This window comes from Penicillium antarcticum (genome assembly GCF_028974205.1).
Source record: "Penicillium antarcticum strain IBT 31339 chromosome Unknown utg000009l_segment0_segment0, whole genome shotgun sequence".
Lineage (NCBI taxonomy): Eukaryota > Fungi > Ascomycota > Eurotiomycetes > Eurotiales > Aspergillaceae > Penicillium > Penicillium antarcticum.
In genome coordinates, this window is record NW_026695307.1 from 2,994,203 (window position 1) to 3,013,978 (window position 19,776).

Genomic DNA, 19,776 nt, shown 5'->3' on the forward strand with positions numbered 1-19,776 from the left:
CTTCTACCACGGTTATCGGAAGAAGGGGCAGTCGGACGGGGCCCGTTGACTAGACGTCGACCACCAGCGTCCTGTCGATCACGTACTACGGAAACCATCGAACGAGGTGAACCAGTACGACGACGAGAATCCCTGCTGCTACTAGCAACTAGGGTAGTCTCCTTGCTGCTATCCTTGGCCGCGCGGTTACTCTCTTGGGTATGCCGCTTCACAGCCTTTAGGAAATCAGCACGGGGCCCATTAACAGGGGCAACATCTGTGGCAGGAGACGTATCCGCCAGGGCGGCAAGGTAACGGTCCAGGATCTCGGTGGAAAAGGGGATGTCGCTGCACTTCTTGTTTCGATCAGTGCAGTCGTCGCAACGCGGCAGGGCCTTCCCGTTCGAATCCTCCGACCAAGTACACACTCTGCCCATTCCGGTGCAGGTGATACACTTGCGAGCGCGCTCCTTGGTATTGTACCGCGGACGCTTCATGCGCTTCGCTTCAATGGCCGGGGTCGTAGGGTTAGAGTTAACCGGGCGACTGGGGGTGTTCGGAACTCCGGAAGCTTGAACTGGGGGAGTCACACCGCGGCGCGTGCGAAAAGACATCGAGGGCGATCCACTGGCAGCGGCGTTCGTCGGAACCGGGGCCGAAGCCCAGGCCCGCTCGCGGCCACCACCAGAAGACGCCTGCCTATTCTCCTGACGCTCACGGTGAGACAAGTTTGAAAAAGCCCCAGATCGGCGAGTTCCCGGAGGAGAGGGGGTATGAGGATTCCCGGGCTGGGTCTGCTGAGCAGGGCCACGGGATTGTTGACCGCGATGTCCAGGCGAGACAACAGGAGACGAGTCACTGGACTGACGACGGGAAGCGGGCTGGGCCTGCTGAGCGGAAGCACGACGTTGCTGGGCAGCGACGCGGAAAAATTCTTCCTCGTCAGAGGAGGGAAAACGAGTATGCGGCATTTCGAACTATAGAATGCCCCAGTCAGCAAAAGACATCGAAGATCAGGGACGATCCTCCGAAGGAGGGAGATAAAATGCCCCAGCCCACAGAAATATCAGTAACAACAAACTGAGGACAAACTGATCACACAACTGATCTCAAAGCTGACACCGAGCAGAGAGAGCATGAAGATGGGAAGAGGCAGTGAAATAAAGGGGACTTACAGGCAATACAAGCGTACTGGCTGGGGAGAAAGAAGAAGAAGAACTGATTGAGAGAGAAAGGGGCCTTTTATGTTGGCAACGCAAGAAGTGTTGCCTGGCCCTGATATCAAGCAAACAGTTCAAGCAAACAGTGCATCTATCTACTCTCAGCCTTACGGGTTTCCCCGCAAAAAGGCTTGTATCAAGACCCTTTTCTCACTACGCCAATCACATGCCTCGCGCAAGAACGAAAAATGGGCCAGTCGGCATCGGATACCTTTCCCTGCATGGATTTTCCCCAGGAAAGAGCTGGAGGTTTTTGCCATGCATGGTTTTAATGGACCGAAAAAGCCACTGGACAGGCCCATTCCATTACAAGACCCCAGGGACGTGGTCTCTAAGGAGGGGGATATTGTCAGGACCCTCGACTACTTATGTTGGTACCTGAGGCACGAGTGGTGCCTCAGGAATCGTGGCAGTATAGTACTGCTCACCGCCCGGAAGCTGGGCCAGCCTGTATTTAGTTCATCCCCGCTGACCCTGGGAAGGGTCAGCGTTCAGTCTCTTCTACAATAGAACCATATTGTACTACACGTCAGCTGAGGCTTCTACTTCGCTTACCTAACTAAACCGGAGACTCTGCGTGGTCTCACAATAACCCAAGTTAGGGGCCCAAACCCGGCACCGGGCCAGAAATCCTGACCCGGGCCCAATACTGGGTTGGAAAACCCGGCCCAGAACCCAACTCAGCCCGGGTTAAGCTGGGTTCTGCGGAAGTCTAGTCTAGATCTTATAAATAGTCTCGTCAATGGATTTTACCGTCCATTGTGAGATTAGCAGTAGGTTGTCTCGTTTAGTAAACGAGCACGTCCGCCGGGCATTAGCTAGTGGAGTCAATCTAGCCGTATCTGAGTAAGATTGGCAATAACGCCACGAGTGATAATTCATGAATCTTCCTGCCCCCACATTACAATCCTAGATGTTTCAAGGGTACAAGGTGGAGCCAGGCTAGAGCCTCATACCAAATGCAGTGGAGATAGGGTGAGCGGGTTACGAGCGAGCTGTCTCTCGGTAGTGATGGCGGAGGTGACATCCGATATGGGCTCATGGAATAAGCCAAACTACTGGATAAGCGTAGCCCGTTGAGTGAGTGGACTTGAACCTCACCTGCAGCCGTTCCATTGATCTTGGAGACACCCATTCTCAGGTTAGGAGAACATATGAACAAGACATTGCAACCATGGCACCCTCCGATGCAGCTTAAATGGTGTTTTCGGACTCCGACACCCGGGTCGAGGTGTGAGTATCTTTAATATCCCATTCGTGACTGAAGTAAGGTCATTGTAATTTTCATAGTCTAAAAAATGCCGTGAGCGGACGCCTCATTCACCATCCTGAACGCTCCTTTGCCCTCGAAGTCACCCTCGACTTGGTGAAGGGGGCCCATTTCTTCTGTCACAAACCGCCCATGCACTTCCACGTTCAAGAAGAATATATCGAATCTATTCAAGGCCGTCTGGCGCTGGAAATTGACGGTCGGGAAGTGGTGCTAACGCCAGGTGATGGGCCTTACAGCATCAAGCCGTACAAGGACCATCGATCGTACCCTCTTTCACTGGATCGGCAAGAATATGACAATACATTGGTCAAGTTCCTGTTATCGGGTGAGAAGACCGACAGCGTGTTTGAACTGAGTCCGGTTTTCTTTGAAAATTGGTACCGGTATCAGGATGATGTGGTTGTCAATGGGGCTAAAATTGACCTGATCCAGCTGTTTAGCGTATGTCCTCCTTCAATTCATATCCCTTAGAGGCTTCGATTTCATGTCTGACTTATGGATACAGACATTTGACGCCTGTGGAACGTACATCTCCCTCCCGTGGTGGGTTCCTTTTGGGCAGACCGTCTCACGCACTATGGGCCTCGTCGTGGGACGATGGGTGGGCGGTTTACTGGGCTATCAGCCTTTCCATCGTAGATGGACCACAGATTGGGCTTTGGCTTGCCAAAAGATGGAAACTTCATTCTTCCAACGGCGATTTGCCGATCGCTCGAAAAAGCTGGATTGATATAGAGATTGATTGATCTAACTACCGGCTCATGAGATAGTACTCCTGAAATTACCTACATGTCTTCAATCACAAAGTGAACTATTGGCTCTTTTAAATGTTCTATCTAGTCCGAAATTGTCGTCTTGAGAATCTTCTCCACATTTGCAAAAGCTAATTCTTCCTTGGTCTCCTTCCAGAGCTGTTCCGAGATCTTCTTTCCCTCTGTGGTGTAGATGATTGGTGCCAACCTGTAAACGGTTTTAGCGATAGATTTAGTCATGACACATATAGAAGCAACTCACGGCACAATTTTCTGAAAGGAGAGGAACTCGCCATGCGTCTCCTGGCCATGTTTGACGGCTGCATCGGTAATCATTCGGGCTCCAACAGTAGCGGTGTTGGCCAGCTGGCGCATCACGAATTTCGCGATCTTTCCGGAGAAAGTCTTATCATGCTCACGATTGAACTCGGAATCGTGAACAGAGCCCGGCGACGCGGCATTGATCACCACCACAGAAGGCGGGACAATAGAGGCCAAATATACCAGGAAGAACTGTCCCAGCAGCTTGGATACCATCATCCGATCCAGGGGGTCTACGTTAGCGTTCTTTTGGTCGAGCGATTCCAGCAACGGAAAGCTTTTCTTTTCCTTGAAGGCTGTCCACGCAGAGACCTCTGATGAGACAATCGTAATCCGACTCGGACCCCCTTGCGCGGTGCGTTTTTCCTTAACCACCGGGAGCAGTAGAATTGCCAGCAGAGCTGTCGAGAGATAATTGACCTGGATCATCTCATCATGGCCTGTTTTGGAGTTAAAGACGCGTGTCGCGTTGCCGATGCCGATGTTCAGCACGACGATATCCAACCGGTCGAGGCTCTTGGTGCGCTCCGCAAAGGCGATGACAGAGTCATAATCCGCCTGATCAAGTTTCCAGACCTCGATGCTATCGTCTGACAGATTCCGACCAGCAGATAACTTCGTCTTCGCCGTCTGACCTCTCTCTTCACTGCGGACGGCAAGAATGAGCTTGCTCAGTCCAAGGTCGAGGAGCTGCCGGCTGGTTTCTAGGCCTACCCCCGTGTTGGATCCGGTTACCAAGGCAGTTTTGCCCGCGAGGCTGACTCCCTGGACCGTGACGGGCTTGACGGTGAGCTGATTGTAAAAGAAGCGAGGCACGCTGGCCTGCTTTTCCGAACTCACGTCGAATTTAGTCCCCATTTCTTCAGATGATGAGGTGAGATATCAAAGAAGGGTACGTAAGGAGGGGAGGAAAGGGGGTCGTCGATCTGCCCTAATCGACAATAGGAAGTTGCCAAGCATGTCAGATTTTAGTTCGCTCATAAGGCGATCGCTATCTTCGCGTAATTTAACCCTGATCCTGTAATAGCCTTATATCGGTTATGTGATTCGGGACCTGGACAGAGCTATTGTCCAACCCAGACCGTAAGATTGTATCGCAACAATTATATAGCGGCGTGGCCGTCCGGTCCCCATCTCGCAGGCATTTCGAGAGGGGACCAACCACAATCGATTACTTGCAGAGACCATGAAGCTGCTGAGTGTCCTGATTAGGGCATCTGCAGTAGGGGCTCTAGCAGCTTCCACAAGCGATGTGACTAAATTATCCTCCTTTGCGCAGCGCCTCGGGCTGTCCACTGCCGATACCCGTACCCTGGCGGCGCAGTATGCAAAGGCTGGGGACCCCGTTGCTATTCTGAACATTGCGTGTTTGACTGCCCAGGGCGTTCTTGGCACCGAGAATGTCGATACATCGCCCCTCAATCAGACTACCGTGGAAGTGAATTGGTAGGATGTTATCACTTTGATCTGTGTATGTCCGCCCTTCTTGCTGACCACACCGTGCAGGTCCGAATCATGCGTCGCAGAGCCCTACTGCATCATTCAGCCTAGGGAAGCCCAGGATATATCCACCGCGGTCAAATTCATCAATTTCTTTCAGTTGAAATTTGCAGTGCGCAGTGGCGGACACTCGCCGAACCCCGGCTGGTCGAGTGTCGGTAGCCAAGGTATCCTGCTCGATTTGTCTTGATTGAACTCTGTCAGCCTGTCAACCGATGTTCAGATAGCGAGTGTCGGTCCAGGTCTTTGCTGGGGCGAAGTTACGATGGCATTAGACTCTGAGAAGGCCGTGGTGATCGGGGGGAGACTGCCCTCGGTGGGTGTCTGTGGTCTGATTCTCGGAAGTAATTTACGGCGATGTCTTGATTTATGGACCGAAAGAAGTGTCTAACGACGAATTACAGGAGGATACCATCACATGTCTAATCGCTTTGGCCTAGCAGCCGACAACGTGAAGAATTTCGAGGTTGTTCTGGCAGACGGAACCATTTTCAATGCCAATGCAAAGCAGAACAATGATCTATTCGGGGCCCTTAAGGGCGGTGACCCCAACTATGGCATTGTCTCTCGTTATGATCTTAGCACCGTGCCGGTCTACGAGATCTGGGGGCAAATGATGATTTACGCCCCCGATCAAGCCGGCGCCGTTCTGGATGCCTTTACGGAGTGGCAGCTCAACAGAGCCTCGGATGTCAAATTGACCGTGGCCATCGACATCTCCTTGACGTCTGTAGTCTTTGGGCTTGTTTACTCCGAGCCAGCCGACAATCCCAGCGCGTTTGCGCCATTCTATGATCTGGAACCACTGGCGACTCCCGTCCCAGCAATGAACACTACGTTTGCCGTCATTGATCAACTCCTGGGATCCGACTTCCCTGTCGCAAGCGGTCGGTAAGTTCTTACTGAAACCACCCTTCTTCTTTAGACAGGACTAATTCATCTCTAGACACGACTATCGCGGCTGCAGTACCCGGATCGACGCCAACTTGACCCGGGATGTCTACGACTACTGGCTGGAGAAGGCCCAGGCAGCTCACCAGACCATCGGGGTCAACCAGTCCTTTGCTCTGCAACACGTTGGAGAGAACCTCATCCAGAAAGGGATTGAGAATGGTGGAAACGCCCTGAATACCCGATCCGGTCCCCAGCAATGTAAGTCTCGCTGCCATTTGTCCTGATACGGAGACGTTCTAATGTCGGATACAGGGTGGACCACCATTGTGGACTGGGAGAATGCGGTTGATGATGAGGTCGCCCGATCCGTTTCCATCGAGACGACAAATTACTGGCAGAAACTGGCCAAGGATCGTGGGCTGGATGTGTCCTTCACGTGTATGAACGACGCCTCCCGCGACCAGAATCCCCTGGCATCCTATGGGGCGACGAATGTGAAGAAGCTGAAGGAAACTGCCAAGAAATACGATCCCACGCAGATGCTCCAAAAGCTGCAGAACAATGGGTTCCTATTCTCGAGGTTGTAGGATGTCCGGTTCGTCTCAGTCTACGCTATCGTATAGAAGTAATGAAACCGACCGTATTAGTTAGATTCATAGAATTAGGAACATGTTTACTGAAAAAAAGATCAACCAATCGCTGTTCCCTTCTGTCTACTATATACGTAACAGCATTGCCCATGCGACGGTGGAGACGCCGACTGATCCAGCCTTAGCTTTGTTCTGTGCCTCGTGTTGGACCAGGATTCCGGACCGGGATTCCACGCACCCCCACAATCGACCGTAAAATCCATTAACGAGACTAGATATAGGTTCCAGCCAGTCGACGATAGCGGCTAAATCACCCACCCCATTCTTTGCCACGTCGGTCTAATAATGACCCACTTTCTTACGTTATGAAGCAGGCTAGGTTATCGAGAACGATCCCTCCCGAACCGAATCTGACATTATCTAGGGATCTACATGCCTAATCGCATAGGCTATCGCGTGGGCCTTACGTGGGCCGCGAGTGACGGTTCATGAATCCTCCCGCCCCCATGTTACAATCCTGGATGTCGCAAGGGTACAAGGTGAAGCCAAGCTAAAGCTGGGTAATTCGTTGTTCGTACCACAATACGGTATTTGAAGAGAGACGGCTCATGTACCTATTGGGGGTGGTTTAGTGTGTACTTTGCTTCATCAGAGATAGCGGTGCAGTTATGTGCTGTGTTGTGGTAGCGTTGTGATAGTGCCCGAGAACGCTGAGCGTTTCGTACATACTTCGTAGACGCTGAGCAGTCAAAAATTCTCTAGGGTAACATTAAGAGAAGCTGTGTATTTAGCCTAGTATAAACAGCATTCTCTCAAGTTGTCTTCACAATTTCCTTCGGGTCATTCAACACCCAAAGATCACAATATGGATGCGATCTTCACTCTTCTGTCAAACGCTGTGCCCCCAATGTGGTCGAAAAAATCCTCCACGGCAGCAGAATCTATCCCAGATGCCACTATTCATGGAGCTCGGGTGTCGTACCCGAAGGAATCGGTCCCAGCCCTCTATTCCAACGAGAAGGTCGGCGAGCGAGTGACCTCCTACGCTGAAACACACAGCTCAACCCTCCCGCGGCATATTGTCAACTACCATGCCACTATTCAAAAGACCCAGCCCAGAACGGCAAACTACATGATCCACATGTCCGAAGCCCAGGCTTTAGTCTTTCTAGCAAAGACGGTGGGCGCGAAGAGAGGTACCTAATAATCCCAATACTCTCCCTTTTGACCCTTATACAATAACCAGCTGTATAGTTCTCGAGGTCGGCGTGTACGTGGGGCTTTTCATGTTGGCCTGGAGCCATGCTGTCGGGCCACATGGCAAAGTCACTGGTCTGGAATTTGACCCTCACTTTGCTGCCATGGCGGAGAAGTCTTTCTCTGATCATGGTGTTGAAAATGCGGAAGTTATGGTGGGTGATGCATTGCAGACGTAAGCTGGCCAAAAGTCTGTACATTCATCTGTCCTTGTACTGAAACAATTGCTTTTTACATAGCCTCGCGATGCTCGCTCCCTCCGAGCCTTACGATATCATCTTCATCGATGCACAAAAGTCCGGCTATCCGTTCTACCTTGATACGATCTTGAAACGATCCCAGCCGGGTATGCCTCACCGTCTACTGCGCTCCGGTGGACTGATCATCGGGGACAACGTCCTGCGGTGTGGGTTTGTCATCGATGACAGCACCGATAATCCATGGCGCAACTTTGACTTTGGCGCGCACCGACCTCAATATTGGAAGTCCCAGGACGTAAAGTCTCTCAGGGCATTTAATACGAGCGTGGCTGGGAGTGAGCGTTTGGAGATTTGGCTGTGTCCGCTTAGGACGGTGTTAACATCTCTCGATTGATGGACTAAAGAAGATCTACGGGAAGAAATAGGCTCTTGTCTTTCAATATTCTGGGCGGTTTATGAAGTAGTCTGTCTAGAGTAGAGATCAGCACTATCGATATTTACATAGAATGTATCTACTGGACCTCTGTCAAAGACATCAGGCATTGCTTCGGCGCCGTAACCAATGTATCGTACGTTTCCCATGAAACATGTTTCTCGTGGACATTAAACTTTGCCGACCAGATCGGAATCGTGAAGACAATTCGTAATTCCAATTGTCCCAGACGCTTTCCCCAACATCCTCGGTTGCCTGCACTGAATGCGAGGGTTGGACCACTGGCCGCATCAAAGACCCATTTCCCCTCCGCATCCTTTCGGAGCCAGCGTTCAGGACGGAAAACCTCGGGATCGAGGTCATCCCAACTGTGGCGAGTCGGCTCATACGTCTGTGACGTCTTGCTGCGACTGGTCTCTTCGACTGACACGGACGGCATATTGAGCGATGGGCCGGTCAGGTTCAAAAACACCTGGGTATCACGGGGGACAGCGTGACCCAACACAACGGTATCCATTCTCGTTTGAACCATGATCGTCACGACTGGGCAGTTCAATCGCAGCACCTCCTCCAGGAAAGCGACCAGGTAGGGGGCTTGTTTAATCAACTCTGTTGAGATTCATGGCGCATCCAGGCCAGATGCCTAACATATAAGGCATGAATCTGGTGATCAGCATTAGACCTACCAAGTAGAGTATGGATCAGGAGAAGAGTTCTCATTTATATAGGGTCTTCCTCTTATGAAGAGAAAGATCAGACTTAAACAATCTCGTTGGCCTTGATATTGATGCGTCCCAATTCAGTAGACATCCAACTTCCACAAACTCTGCCGCCGTCGGCAGACGTCGTTCGGCCCACGCGGTAGGATATGTCTCTTGCAGGTTCTCACAAATCTTGGTCTGCTCCTCCGGATGAGACAGAAGCCTGCGCATCAGCCAGATAAAGGACCCGGTCGACGTATCATGGCCGGCAATCAGATACCCATAGATCTCATCCCGGACCCGCGGATCATCCAACATTGGCTCGCGGCCGGCTTTTTGTGCGGCTTTGAGCTCGCGTCCAATGACATAGTCAAGAGCACATTCCGGCCCACCGCCCCGGTTCAATCGTGGAATGGCTCTGGTAATTTGAGATTCAATGTATCCTCTCAGAGTCTGGCCTGCATGTCGGACCGAGGGCCGCAGGTTGTTGATGGCGTGGTAGACACGAGGCCAGGGCATGTAGAAGCCCTTCTAGAGGGATTCTTCATTCACTATGAGGGCTGCCAGTTTGGTGGATGTCCCTGCCGATGGGAATACCGTCACTTCACCTTTGATACTGTCGGGTTGGAAGGTGCAAGTGCCGGTGTCTTCCAGGCAGTGCAGGTATGATAGTTGCCGCTTGATATCTCCTCCTTCTGAGCCTAATCCTGTTGCTGCGCTCAGGATAGAGTCGAAGGAGAATTCGACGATATCATTGACGACGTCAAATGGGCGACCGTTAGCTAATTTTGGCATTGAGTCGCCACAACTCCAGCAGATTGCAAGCCACCACATAGGTATGAGGTGCATTCACCTGTCATCTGTTAGTCTGGGCTTTCTGGAGAGATCTAGGAAGAAATAGTCTTACGGTATGAAGAAACGACGGCGCCATCAAGTCTCGGACGAGATCGCGACTCTCTCTGAAACGTGGATCGAGGGTTTCCATGGCCGGGTGCGCATGAGGAAGGATACCACTGAACACGTCCACCTTTTTCCCTCGTTTGAAATCAACCGCATCGCGATGGCTCAGGATGTCATTCACCTCTCGAAAATCTGAGAGCAGAATCGCTGGCTTCGCAAACGGCCCGAGGAAGATCTGGGTGATGGCCGAGTTGTGACGGCGTGCCTGCTCGAGGAACCACGGGCGCATTCCCTGCATGTCTTTTTGCCTCTCTCCTAACTCGGCCAGGTTGCCCATGATGGTTTTGGTTGCATGGTAGTTATAAGGGATGCCGGGGAGTGGCTGTAGATATGCCCTTTGGAACACCCAGTAGGCCACTGTACCAATGCATGCTACAATGAGCACTGTGATGACGGTGGGATTGCTGGTCCACACAGACTCTGGCAATATCATCTTTGTGCCAACCTCTGTCACCTCCAAGAATAAACAATGAGGCTCTTTGCGGGATGTAATGTGGGAATTTCCTGTTGAACTCGCTTGAGGTGTGCCTTTTTTTCCGGCGAGAGACCGATAGATTCCATCTCATCCGTTGTAAATTGCCGATGTAACCCTCTCACCGGTTATAATCTCACTTCCTGCTGACCCTTCTAGTCGAAGATAGTGAGATCTCGCTTATACGAGGATATCTTGGGTATTGGCGATACAGAGTAGGCGATAGGTTATTGCTGAACATTCAGCTACCTGAGTGGATCCGGACCATGGCCTACAGCCCTGCTATCTTAGGGCTTTCACTAAAATCTTGTTTGCAGATCCATACACTCTCGTACCAAGACCATTCCGTATCGTAATTTCACATATGAAACGGCTTCTCATAGATCTGTATCATTCGATAGCACCTCATCCATCCTCAGCTTTGGGTCTAGGGCACATATCCCGTTACTAAAAGACCAGAATGTAGGATACTATTCATTTATTAGATACGGTGCCCAGCCCAGCCCCGTTTATAGATTTGCCCGGTATAGATCCCACGTCAGCACTGGCATCGGAGATTGCTCCTGGGTACAAATTTGCCAGCACAATGCCATTGAGAAATCGACCGTGTCCCATCTCTCTCCTCCTGCTCTCAATCACGCTGTCTGCCCGCAAATCAGTAGAGCTTTCCCTTCACCTCTCTTCTAGTGGACTGCCATCTTGTCTATCGACCTCAACATGGAAGTAGCACAGAAGCCCAATGGCATAGCCAACGGGAAGCCTCAGTCCTCCCTTTCCACGCAATACGGTGGTGTCCATGCCGGAGGATGGGTGGACTACCTTCCTTCTTCCTTTGTCCCGTACATCCAGCTCTGTCGTCTGAGTCCCCCTGTTGCCTTCTTCATCATCTTCTTTCCGCATTTCTTTGGTGTAGTCCACGCTGCCAGCATCCGACAATCTTCCATCGAAGATGTTTTGCGCGTCTCCCTCATCCTGCTGGGTGGGAGCTTTTTCTGCAACAACGCCAGCCACGCCTGGAACGACCTCATAGATGCTCCCGTTGACAAACTGGTGGCGCGCACATGCACACGCCCCATACCTCGTGGAGCCATTACCCCCCGTGCCGTATTCATTTTCACCTGCATCCAAGCCCTCGCCGCCGCATCCTTCCTCCTGCTACTTCCCAGCGGTACCAGACTGGCTACCGTGCCCACCATCATCGGGACCACATACTACCCCTATGCGAAGCGACATACCAATTTCCCACAGGTGGTGTTGGGATTCTTTCTGACAGGGGGAATCATGATTGGAAGCTCGGCTATGGGGGTTTTTGAACCGTGGATAGACAAATCGACCCTGTCCCTATTGATGGCCTCCATTCTGTGGGTGGTCATCTTTGACACGGTTTATGCCCATCAGGATCTGGAGGATGATCTGAAGGTCGGCGTGAAGAGCACCGCGATTCTCCTCCGGAACTATGCGCGTCTATTTCTGTTTGTCTTGTACCTGGCTATGAGTGCATGCGTCTTCGCCTGCGGGTATTTTGCCAACATGAGCCTGGCCTTCTTTTCCGTTACGGTGGGCGGATGTTTCCTCTCCGTCGGGGCGATGGTTTTCTTGGTTGATCTCAAGGACTCGGCGAGCTGCTGGTCGTGGTTTTCGCAAGGGTTCTGGATGACTGGTGTCGCCATCTCGGGTGGGTTGTTGGCGGAGTATGTCTCTCCGCTGAACGGAAGTTTCTGGTAATTGGGCACATTGTTTCACTCTTATGAAAACTGGGCCAACTCAAAAGTGAAGATAATGTGTTGGGGTCCAGATAGAAACGCTGGGGTGTAGGGATAAACTGCATGATATATATGTGACATGACGAGATACCATCGGCTCTATCGCAACCGCAGCATCACTATATCAATAACTGGACAAGATCAAAGCTTCCCATGATCTGCTTTATGCTTATGACTTTGTTTTGTACTTAATTTGCTCTATCGTTGAATTGATCATAATCCCAATTCTATGGATATCTGTCTTTTCAAGATCTAGACATGCCAACAGTGGTTCCGGCAGGAATGAAATCTTGGTTAATTTGGATCCCGCCTTCCTGGATTACACGCGGGGCAGAATTGTGGATTGATGGCAGTAGATGTAGCGACTCATTGGCATATGCTTGTAGGAATCTGCATGAATTGAGTGGCTGGCCTATATGGATTTCATCTTCGTTGGAGAACGTGTTGGAGAACGTCGCGCAAAGCTCTTCTTTTAAACGGGCGAGCGTAGCCAGGTGATGCCCTAGGAGAAACAGGTACCTAGTACCGCTCATGGCGGCGGAGGTGCTTCGGACCCATTTTGGCTTTATCCCAAAGCAAGGCGATGAAATCAGTGATTTTTGCCATAAACCGGTCCTCGATTGCCCTCATGCCTGGGTCGCAGAAGACCTGGAACATAATGCGACGCTTGAACTCGTGTACAGTTCTATCAGTAGCAGAAATAGTATTTGTAGTCCGACGACTGGAGCTCATAGTAGCATAATTTTCTGACTGTCGTAAGTTGGCTCAGGTGTTGTATATTGTTGTCATTCCGGAGTGGCTATTGAATTCCAGAGTGTCAGGTCCAGATCTAGCAATAACTCCTGTACGAAGAATCAGTATTTGTGATATATCCCAAGAAACAATAGCAGATCCGAACGTATGTGTCATGCCATTTTCGATTCTGGATATGGAGATCTCCTCTCCAGGCATTAAAAGCGGTATACTAATTAGGCGCGAACTTGGAAAAATAAGCGGTAGGTGAGTAGTGCATTTCCTTACAATAGTCCGTCTCAGTTTATATAGTACCTGCTTGCAATAGGGACTAAGCTCATAGCAGCGAGGCAAGGACCACCGCCGAATCAACTTGGACATGTTAGTGCTGAAATTGGCTGGCCTCGTGCAGAAGAGATTGATCCCAGTTGAAGGTATAGCCTGCCAATATACTCTAATCTCGTAGGAAATTTCTATGGCGTCATGAGGGCGACCGTAACACATTTCCGTTCATCACTGCACAACTTTATCTCAAACTATATGGACACCCAAATCATCCAATCACCCTTAAGACTATTAACGAATGGGCCCAATCGTCGGGCTGAGATCGAGGATCTAAGCTGCGCTAGAATGCCGGAATTTCTCCAATGGTGCAGAAACTACCATGTTAGGAAGGCAGCTTCGGAATGCGAGACAATGATCGACGACGCCAACACGGCTAATTGGATAGTGCAGAACCCGTGGATCTTAGTGGCTGAAAGATTCCATAGTTTAGCCGATATCAGGCATAAGACGAGTCAGATCGTGCGGATACAGCATCCCTGGATCCATTCTGAGTTTGTGTTGTTTTTGCTCTACGTAATTAGGTGGAAACTATCTTGTAGATCGCCCATAGTTCGTGCTCCAAGTGGGTAAAATTGGGTCTTGCATCGCCGATTCACCCCCTGAAACTGCCAATCATCATTCCGAACGCAGCATTCTCAGATCTTGCAAAATCTTAGCACGAAATTTTCGGGATTTCCCCGAGATAGTCGCAAATACACAGGGTCCACCGAAGCAAGGAAATCTCTTAGATAGATCGGTCGCCCCTTATGGGCTTTCGCGCTTCCAATTTCCCTGCGCGCCGGCCAGGTAAGCCTAGATCGCAGTTATGACTGTCGCCTCTGTTGAGAACAACGTCCCTAGGGCAATCCCGATCTGGCGCAAAGTCTTCGACCAAGGTAGTGTTTCTCAATACATCATTGATCAACACTACAATGGTGCCGGCACTGAGGAGGATCCATACCAAGTGTCTTGGGTGGAGGAAGACCCCTGCGATCCTATGCTGTTTTCTGCAGTGACCAAATGGCTTATTATGGTCCTGGTAGGCATCGAGACTTTGGCGGTGGCCCTTGTATCATCTGCCTACTCGGGTGGTATTGTTGAAATCCTGGTTGATTTCCGAGTCAGCGAGGAAGTTGCTCTTCTGGGTATTTCGCTCTTCGTCATCGGATTCGCTGTCGGACCCTTGTTCTGGGCGCCCTTAAGTGAGATTTATGGGCGTCGTTATATCATGATCGCGAGTGCTGTGGGCCTAACAGCGTTCACCGCTGGAAGTGCTGGGTCGAAGAACATTTGGACCTTGATTATCCTGCGGTTCTTCGCTGGCTGTCTCGGTTCTGCACCCTTCGCAGTATCTGGTGGTATCATCGCCGACACATTCCCTGCTATCAGTCGTGGCCTTGCTAGCGGATTGTACTGTGCCGCACCGTTCCTTGGACCGACCCTGGGCCCCATCGTTGGTGGTTTCTTGTCGGAAAATGCGGGTTGGCGATGGGTGGAGGGACTCGTTGCAGCCTTTTCTGGACTGTTCGCGATTATCACGATCTTTACCTTGCCAGAGACCTATGCCCCGGTGTTGTTGAACAAGCGAGCCGCACGCCTCTCTTCAATCACCGGACAGGTTTATCGCAGTAAGATTGAGATTGAGAAGGGCAAAATGTACCTGGGAGCAGTCTTCAAAACCGCCCTTTCTCGGCCTTGGGTGCTTCTATTCCGCGAGCCCATAGTCCTCCTTTTGTCAATCTACCTCTCCATCATTTATGGCATGTAAGTGTCATAGTCTTTTCACTTTAATGCATCAGGCTCAATCAGAAACTAACGTTGTGATTTTACAGTCTGTACCTACTTTTCGCCGCCATTCCCATCGTCTATCAAACAGAGCGAGGTTGGAGTGAAGGCAAGAGCGGCCTTGCCTTCCTGGGTATTCTGGTTGGCATCCTCTTCTCCGTTCTATCGGCATTCCCAATGTATTTCCGATACAAAAAGAAGGTCCTCTCGACCCCTGGCCGAGTCGCCCCCGAAGCCAGACTCCCCGATGCATTTATTGGTGCTATCGCGCTAGTTGTTGGGCTGTTTTGGTTTGCCTGGACCAACTCACCTTCGATCCACTGGATGGCCTCGATCGCAGCCGGAGTACCCTTCGGCTTTGGCATGGTCATGGTTTTCCTTCCCGTCTTGAATTACTTGATCGACGCCTACACAATCTATGCTGCGTCGGTCTTGGCCGCCAACGCCGCGTTGCGCTCTGTGTTTGGCGCTGTGTTCCCTCTCTTCACCACACCCATGTACAGAAACCTGGGAATTCACTGGGCTTCATCGATTCCTGCTTTCTTGGCGCTTGCTTGTGTGCCCATGCCGTTCTTGTTCTACAAGTATGGTGCGGCAATTCGGAGCCGATGTTACTATGCCGCAGAGTCTGATGCTCTCATGGAGAAGTTGTTTGGAAAACCAACGCCATCAAAACAAGAGGAACCTCACGAAGAGGGTTCTAGCACTGAAGAATAATGTTTTATTATACTGCAATGAATAGACTATTAGACCGTCTTGCTCAACTGGACAAGAGTGCACGCAATCTTAAAATTCAATCTTGATTTTCTATTCTTTTGATCTCCAATTTTTTTCAATATTGACATTACGATCATGCGACCATGAATGTAGGTGTTCTAAGGCGCATGTTTTTACTGGACTGCACACCAAGGCATCGGTGAAATAGGATTCCTTCAGTACTTAGAGTATCCAGTAAACATAAATCTTCTGATATCCAGCATATTTCGGCGGTTTCCTAGCGAATTTTGTTCCAAGAGAGAAAATACCAAAGCTGAGCATGACTGTCTAAATGGGCCTCTACACCATCTTCCCACTAGCCGAGTAGTAGTCCGGCCTGGCCGTATCTTTCTCTAAATTGAATGCGCATAGTCTAGATTGGAATATCTGAGGTAATCCTTCAAAGCCTCCACATTGAGTTTCGTAATCTGACCGCAGCTTGGATGTTAATTATGCTTAACAGTTGACTTAACTTGAGTGGAGGTTCAGCTGTACCTCGTATGACCTTAGTGCGTGATGACACAGACCGGCCGAAACCCCAGATTGTTTCATGTAAAGAGGAAGCCAGGGATGACAGAGTTGTATCGGGGCGCAGACTGGAAGCAGCAGACACGTTGCGTTGCGAATTATCCCCGGATACGATAGCTGCAGCAGTGTCTCACTGGTGTGAAGCAAGCGTTGGCGCCAAGGCAATTCCACGCTTTGCCAAGAGTCTTGTTTCCATGCAGACGGCCTCAATTGGATCAGAGGATTCTATCGGCTGTTGTCTCTCATTCTTATGCATACCTATTCCCTTGACTCCGCGGGATCATTTGGTGATTTTTGTCAACTATGTTGTGCGAGGTATATCATCCATATTATTAACATTTCCCGATGGCTCTCAGTCAACAAGTTGGACGAGCGGTGCTTTCTTTTAGTCTACTAAGGCATTATTCGCATGTAGACTTTCTTCGGGAAACCAAATATTTACAGGCCTGGGTCCCAATCTAGAGTAAAGTATGTGGTAGGCTCTTCGAACATGGCCAACACACATGGCAAGCGATAGAAACTTGATGGGATATTCTTGCATATTTCCCGATGAAGGTATTTAATATACACCCGTATCCGGCTACCATTGCCTTCCACTTCTCCGGAGAACTCCGACTGACTACCAGATTCATATTGTGGCAAGAAAGTTTGCTGACTGCAGCAGCCGAGCTGAACATGAAATCGTACTGAGCTGTGACTTGGTGAGAATGGGGGTCCAAATTATTCTTCAATGCAATGAGATAGAAGTCCTTGCTGCAGCTACATGGGTTGATGTGGCTGATAGAATTGAAAATAGTAGGGGCAGGCGAAAAGGTGATATGGTAATATGAAAATTGTTATGGAGGCAATATATATTCAGCTTCTGCCGTCCGCATTTTACGTTATCAGAAGCAGACAGGTTCCAGCATACACAGTTATCATCTTCACCTTACATCGATATCCTTGTTACATCACTTTCAAAGCTTCCAAATCAGCCTCTTGACGACAAAGATCCATCATGCCCACCTATCCTAGGAATGTTCTTGTCAACCTCGGTGCCATTGGTGGAACCGGCGGCGGCGCGATAGATTTCGTTGCTCAGACTGGCGGTCTGGTGGAAAGACTTGGTGTCTGGGCATCTGGCAAAGACATTATCGGTGTCTCTATCAAATTTACAAATGACGAAACGACGAAGAAAATGGGCTCCGGGGGATGGGGCGACTATTTGGAATTCATTTTCGAAGACGCCTCTGAAATTGTAAAATCATTGAGCCTCTGGGGAAACGGCAAGGGCACAAACCTCGGCCGAATCAAATTCACCACCTCAAAGGGACGTACATTCGACTACGGTGGTCACGGCGGAAACAAGGAGTACCCAATGGACGTTGGATGTGGCCTCTGGGTCGGCATCGGAGGAAATTGCGGAGCCACAGTCGACAACATGAGCGTCTATTTCTTGTCTAAGGTTGAATCCATGAAGATGAAAAACGTCAAATTCAAGAATGATCCCACGGGTACGAGTCAAGGAATAAAACCGAAAATGATCAAGTCGGCCCAATTCCCATGGCTAGGGAAGTCTTACGACTACAAATTCGAACGGCCCAGGCTTGAAAATGAAACACACACCGTGACTGAAACTAAATCACATTCAACAACCCTGGGACTCTCTTTGACTGAGACGTGGTCAGGTGAAGTGGATTTATTCGTTGCAAAATCAAAACTCGAGGTGGGAGCTACCGAATCTGTCTCCCACGTCTGGTCCAAAGAGGACTCAACTGCAGATTCTACAGAGATTACGGATGGTATGACGGCCGGTGTTTCTGGAAAGATTGAAAGCGCCAATGATGCGGTTTCTATTGAGGCTGTGACCTACACCGGCACACTTGATATTGATTACACGGCCACTATTGAAGTGAAGATGGCCAGTGGAGCTTCTTACGAGATCCCCACAAATGGGAACATGAAGAAGGTAGCCTATTCCAAGATATACATGAACGTCAGACCTATCAATGAAGATACGACTCTTCCTCCAGGAGAAGCTGAAGAAAGATCCTTGGAGAACTACCAGGAAGACAGGTCTGAGAAGGAACAATACCAACACGATCTGGAATATCAGAAAGCTGCATGGTCCCCCGCCCAAGATGCAGAAGTTCAAAATGTTCGCCTGGAAAGTGGATATATGAACGAAAATCCCGATGATGAGAGATATCAAAGTTTCGACGACTTGCAAGAGCAGCAAGAAGAGCCCCAAGAAGTCTATGAGCAGCAACAGCGTCGTGGGTACGGCCAACCTAACTATGAAGCTCGAAACTGCTGTGACCAAAAACAGGATAATTCCAGGGGAAGTCAGGATAACTTCCAGTCAGACCAGAATGACTACGAGCGAGACGGAGGCGATTCTCAGCAAAGCCAGAACCAACGCTACCGTTTCAATAACTACGAGGCCAACGAAGAGCCCACTTCTGGTGGCAAATATGCCGAATACAAAGAGAACGAGCCAGTTTCATCCAATGATCAGGAGGAAGATCGCTCGGGCCAGCGGTGGAATTCAGACAGACAGGACAACAATGAAAGTTACGACGCTCAGACCAACGACCAGGATGAGAACCAGAGTGAACAAAACTATAATCAATTTGGAGGATACCGGCAAAACAGCCAAGATCACCGCGACACGCAAGAATATCAGGATGGCCAGCAATATGGCGACGAACAAGTCCTTGAAGAGGATGAGCGCACCTATGCTCCTGTCGAGCAAAAAAGCTCCCGGAGAGGCTACAACGCTTATTGCGATGAAAAAGGGGCATCTGAATACGCTGAGGATGAGTCCAGCTATAGTCATGATTATCAGCAGCAGGGAAATGGCTGGAGAGGCAACCGCGACGAGACTGTGTTCTGAACCGCCCCCCTAGAAGGACATTGTCCCTTCAACTACAGTGACAGAAGGGTTTCGTTTACAATATTTTGCTATTTATCTTTTGTTTTATTCGGGTTTTTGCTTTGCTAGACCGCAACGCGATGCAACGCTGATTTTTATTGGCAAGCTAAATCTAAATTGACATTTGCTTGAGTGAAACGAACCTTCCCCAGAAAAACCATCGATTCGGTAATCTGCCGAACCTAGTTTACAATAGTAGTTAGCCGGAGGTTGATGGTGCTTGGTCCAAAACTTAAAGTATGAGAGATAACTAGATTGAGGTTATTTGGGATTCGCCTGAAAACGCTCGTCAAACGTTTATATCCCAGGCTGAAATTATGAGAGCCGCTTCCGCAAAACGAATTTTCTCCATTAAAGGGTATTTAGAATGCCATACATTCATTATGAGCATAGAGGGAGCAGGCATCAAATAGCACTGTTTC

General features: G+C 49.9%; 11 protein-coding genes across 11 annotated transcripts; 7 read left to right on the forward strand and 4 right to left on the reverse strand.

The window, feature by feature from the left end:
* Positions 1–208: 208 nt before the first annotated feature.
* Positions 209–950, reverse strand: N7508_009491 (uncharacterized protein; the record flags this gene model as incomplete). The annotated part of the gene is made up of 2 exons (XM_058467554.1): positions 209–215; positions 271–950. 2 exons carry the CDS (start codon positions 948–950, stop codon positions 209–211), a joined length of 687 nt encoding a protein of 228 aa, XP_058315400.1.
* A 1,447-nt stretch (positions 951–2,397) lies between these two features.
* On the forward strand, positions 2,398–3,202 carry N7508_009492 (uncharacterized protein; the record flags this gene model as incomplete). Its single annotated transcript, XM_058467555.1, has 3 exons — positions 2,398–2,432; positions 2,490–2,913; positions 2,978–3,202. The coding sequence occupies 3 exons, from the start codon at positions 2,398–2,400 to the stop codon at positions 3,200–3,202; spliced, it is 684 nt and encodes a 227-aa protein (XP_058315401.1).
* A 106-nt stretch (positions 3,203–3,308) lies between these two features.
* Positions 3,309–4,403, reverse strand: N7508_009493 (Short-chain dehydrogenase/reductase SDR; the record flags this gene model as incomplete). The annotated part of the gene is made up of 2 exons (XM_058467556.1): positions 3,309–3,432; positions 3,487–4,403. The coding sequence occupies 2 exons, from the start codon at positions 4,401–4,403 to the stop codon at positions 3,309–3,311; spliced, it is 1,041 nt and encodes a 346-aa protein (XP_058315402.1).
* A 328-nt stretch (positions 4,404–4,731) lies between these two features.
* N7508_009494 (CAZyme family AA7) lies at positions 4,732–5,235 on the forward strand (the record flags this gene model as incomplete). The annotated part of the gene is made up of 2 exons (XM_058467557.1): positions 4,732–4,991; positions 5,052–5,235. The coding sequence occupies 2 exons, from the start codon at positions 4,732–4,734 to the stop codon at positions 5,233–5,235; spliced, it is 444 nt and encodes a 147-aa protein (XP_058315403.1).
* Positions 5,236–5,463: 228 nt separating this feature from the next.
* Positions 5,464–6,526, forward strand: N7508_009495 (CAZyme family AA7; the record flags this gene model as incomplete). The annotated part of the gene is made up of 3 exons (XM_058467558.1): positions 5,464–5,936; positions 5,992–6,197; positions 6,252–6,526. The coding sequence occupies 3 exons, from the start codon at positions 5,464–5,466 to the stop codon at positions 6,524–6,526; spliced, it is 954 nt and encodes a 317-aa protein (XP_058315404.1).
* Positions 6,527–7,394: 868 nt separating this feature from the next.
* Positions 7,395–8,380, forward strand: N7508_009496 (O-methyltransferase; the record flags this gene model as incomplete). Its single annotated transcript, XM_058467559.1, has 3 exons — positions 7,395–7,725; positions 7,784–7,961; positions 8,026–8,380. The coding sequence occupies 3 exons, from the start codon at positions 7,395–7,397 to the stop codon at positions 8,378–8,380; spliced, it is 864 nt and encodes a 287-aa protein (XP_058315405.1).
* Positions 8,381–8,498: 118 nt separating this feature from the next.
* Positions 8,499–10,357, reverse strand: N7508_009497 (uncharacterized protein; the record flags this gene model as incomplete). The annotated part of the gene is made up of 3 exons (XM_058467560.1): positions 8,499–8,962; positions 9,309–9,651; positions 10,028–10,357. 3 exons carry the CDS (start codon positions 10,355–10,357, stop codon positions 8,499–8,501), a joined length of 1,137 nt encoding a protein of 378 aa, XP_058315406.1.
* Positions 10,358–11,269: 912 nt separating this feature from the next.
* On the forward strand, positions 11,270–12,277 carry N7508_009498 (4-hydroxybenzoate octaprenyltransferase; the record flags this gene model as incomplete). The annotated part of the gene is made up of 1 exon (XM_058467561.1): positions 11,270–12,277. One exon carries the CDS (start codon positions 11,270–11,272, stop codon positions 12,275–12,277), a length of 1,008 nt encoding a protein of 335 aa, XP_058315407.1.
* Positions 12,278–12,834: 557 nt separating this feature from the next.
* Positions 12,835–13,047, reverse strand: N7508_009499 (cytochrome P450 monooxygenase; the record flags this gene model as incomplete). The annotated part of the gene is made up of 1 exon (XM_058467562.1): positions 12,835–13,047. The coding sequence occupies one exon, from the start codon at positions 13,045–13,047 to the stop codon at positions 12,835–12,837; it is 213 nt and encodes a 70-aa protein (XP_058315408.1).
* A 1,150-nt stretch (positions 13,048–14,197) lies between these two features.
* N7508_009500 (MFS transporter) lies at positions 14,198–15,873 on the forward strand (the record flags this gene model as incomplete). The annotated part of the gene is made up of 2 exons (XM_058467563.1): positions 14,198–15,135; positions 15,204–15,873. The coding sequence occupies 2 exons, from the start codon at positions 14,198–14,200 to the stop codon at positions 15,871–15,873; spliced, it is 1,608 nt and encodes a 535-aa protein (XP_058315409.1).
* A 1,564-nt stretch (positions 15,874–17,437) lies between these two features.
* On the forward strand, positions 17,438–19,315 carry N7508_009501 (uncharacterized protein; the record flags this gene model as incomplete). The annotated part of the gene is made up of 1 exon (XM_058467564.1): positions 17,438–19,315. The coding sequence occupies one exon, from the start codon at positions 17,438–17,440 to the stop codon at positions 19,313–19,315; it is 1,878 nt and encodes a 625-aa protein (XP_058315410.1).
* Positions 19,316–19,776: the final 461 nt, after the last annotated feature.